General features: G+C 43.4%; 1 protein-coding gene across 1 annotated transcript; it reads left to right on the top strand.

Moving 5' to 3' along the window:
* The first annotated feature begins 2,116 nt into the window (after positions 1-2,116).
* Positions 2,117-2,767, top strand: LOC137326850 (oligodendrocyte transcription factor 3-like). The gene has a single exon (XM_067992229.1). It carries the CDS (start codon positions 2,117-2,119, stop codon positions 2,765-2,767), a length of 651 nt encoding a protein of 216 aa, XP_067848330.1.
* The last annotated feature ends 255 nt before the right edge of the window (positions 2,768-3,022 follow it).

Raw genomic sequence — 3,022 nt, 5'->3', positions numbered from 1 at the left:
ATCCATAGTGGCCAAATGTGTTTTCTTTTTTCGGATCTGCTACAAAAAAATAATTGAGACCGAGAATCATTTCAGCTTGCGTATGTGTTTAATTTTACCAGCACGTCCCAGGGACTTGGCGGTGAGTGAATGTGAGTTGTGAGCACAGCTCAGGCGGATCACTCACTTTACGGTGGGGTTTGGGGGGGAAGGGGCGTCATCACTGAGACCTTTGCAAGAACTAATATTGTTGTCCGAACATTATTATTTTTTAAATGATGGAATATTCCGAATCTTCAGCTGCCCAACACGTTGCATATAGCCGCAAATCGTGAATCCTCTTTCCCTGCACTTTCCTAATGACCCCCTATGTTATCATGAGTTCGACCTGAAATGTTAACTGTGTTTCTCTTTCCACAGATACTGCCTGACCTGCTGAGTGTTTTCAGCGCTTTCTGTTTTTATTTCAGGTTTCCAGCATCCAGCGGTGTTTTGCTTTTGTGCAATTATGACATCTGCCTTTAGCTTAAAAAAACTTCTCAAAACTTTTAAGGGCTTCACCTGCGCTCTTTAAGTCGAGCAAGATCTCAGAATATTTATTACAAATTAATATACAACGTGTACCGTTCTACAGACGAATTCTACACAATCCTTTAGCCGATCCTTTTAGGACGAATCTGTATCTTTTGTGCCTCGACTCCGATGGATGTATTTTAATATAAAACGATTCTAATTTATTAATTTGTGATGTGGAGTTGCCGGTGATGGACTGGGGTTGACAAATGTAAAGAATCTTACAACACCAGGTTATAGTCCACATTCACCTGACGAAGGAGAAAGCCTCCGAAAGCTTGTGATTTTCAAATAAATTTGTTGGACTATAACCTGGTGATGTAAGATTCTTTACATTATTAATTTGTGACACTAACCGGCACCATTATTGTTTGGAGCTATGTAAAGGTTTGATGATTTTTCTTGTTAGTTCCCAGTGTTTTCGTATGTAATTCTGTTCTTCGGATCTGTGTTATATCATCGTGTCCTTGAATACAAGTTTTCACTTTGTAAGCTTTTTGCATTTCAAAATGATGAGACAACAGTAGCACCGACTTGCTTCCGCCAGCGCTGCTCTCAGTGAAGTGTCTGGGACACTGCAGGAAGGTGGAGGTAATCTCGATGGACATTGGCATTCGGATATCCAGTTGCAAAGTAGCTTTAGAGAAAACATTTTTTAAAAACCACCACTACTGGAAATTTTAAATAAAACCAAAAATCCTGGAAATAAACAGCAGGTACATCATCTGAATAAAAAGAGGAAGAATGACGAATGAACGTATCGGGAGAATTCTATCTTTCCTTCTCATCTGTTGATCGACCTGCTACACTTTCCAGCAAATGTCATTCTGTTGCACGGAGTCTGGAAGTGTGTCTGTAGTATACATTATATGAGATACAAATATCATCAATCAATTAGATTTTTTAATATAGTTTAATATTTAATAAACTAGGTCACAGCAAAGGTCAACATGCAGTGATTTTGGAGGCTTTTAATCCAAAGCAAGGGGAAATGAAAGTAAAATGGATTGTGAAATGAACACATACATAAGGGAGGCAGAAAGAACAAGGCAATAAAAGAGGCACAGGAATAAATAAAGGCACACAGCAAGGAGGAAGGAGAACGAAGAGACCTCACAATAGCGGAGCAAATATAAAGGCTTAAAGAAAATGGGAAAAGATAAATAAAGATATCTAGATACACAATAAGATGAAGGGGGAGGAGAACGTGAAGACTTGTCAGACTTTCCATTGAAAGAGCTTTGCACCAATAGCGTTGACCAGCTGCTGTGCCCCGAATCGTAATTGGCTGATGCTCGCCCATTCCCTGATAAATACCTTCACTATTTTGCCCTTTTCAGGTTCACTTTAGGTTCGACTGTCGCTAAACTCCTCCAGAGACTTTCACACACTGAACATAAAGCCTGCAATACCCATCGGCAGAAGCTCCAAATCCCTGGGTTACATCTTTGTGCTCACCAGGATCGAAGAAGAAAGAACATTTCAAACTTGAACAAAGCATTTGTTTGCTTATTTATTTGTTTATTTATTAATTGTTCCCGAAACTGACTCTGGACTTCAGACCATGAGCGAGTTGCTGAAGTCGACATCAAACGAACTGCTACTGGTCACTTCCACCCTGTACAACATCCCTCACAAGGTCGACCCTACCGATCGGTCACATTCGCCCGACGAATCGCCCAGTCCCACCCCGTCAGCCAAATCCAGGAGTAAGAAGGAACTTTCCGAGGACGAGCAGTTCCTACTGAGGAAAAAGATCAACAGCAGAGAGCGTAAGAGGATGCACGACCTGAACGTGGCCATGGACGCCCTGCGGGAAGTTATGCCTTACGCCCACGGGCCATCGGTGAGGAAACTCTCCAAAATCGCCACTCTCCTGCTGGCCAGGAACTACATCCTGATGCTGACGAGCTCCCTGGAAGAGATGAAGAGACTGATCGGCGAGATGTACGGCAGGAGCGGCTCCGCATCCCGACTGGCCCAGCTGCCCGTGTTAACAGCCGGGGGCTCGCTACTGCTGGGAGCTGCTCCGTCGCTCTTGACCCTGGGCAGTCCCAGGCACTCGTCCCCGACCATGAAGTGCCCTTTGACTCCGGACGATCAGCCTTGTTACCAGCAGTGGCCCGGGTCTCCGTGCGCTTGCGCTGCCTGTAGGTTTCACTGCATCCCGTCCAGCCTCAACGCGCCAAGTCTTCAGGCGAGGTTTCCCAAGTGATGCTGGAAGTAACCGTACAAACACAGCACTAGGACATTACTCGAATTGTTACGAATATTGTAAAAAAACAAAAGTGCACGAATGATTTTTTAAAAAATAGACGAGTATGAGTCTGGGCTAGAATAATGCTATTTTCTCTACATTGTAAGCACTATTGCCGAATTTCACTGTTTACATTAATGCTTAGGGTTAGTAGGTGGATTAGGATTAGGATCTCATTGACGTTATGGCCAAAGCTACTTACTGCTTTCGGAT

This window comes from Heptranchias perlo, chromosome 11 (genome assembly GCF_035084215.1).
Source record: "Heptranchias perlo isolate sHepPer1 chromosome 11, sHepPer1.hap1, whole genome shotgun sequence".
In the NCBI taxonomy this organism is placed as follows: Eukaryota; Metazoa; Chordata; class Chondrichthyes; order Hexanchiformes; family Hexanchidae; genus Heptranchias; species Heptranchias perlo.
This window is presented reverse-complemented; position numbering and strand designations above follow the sequence as displayed.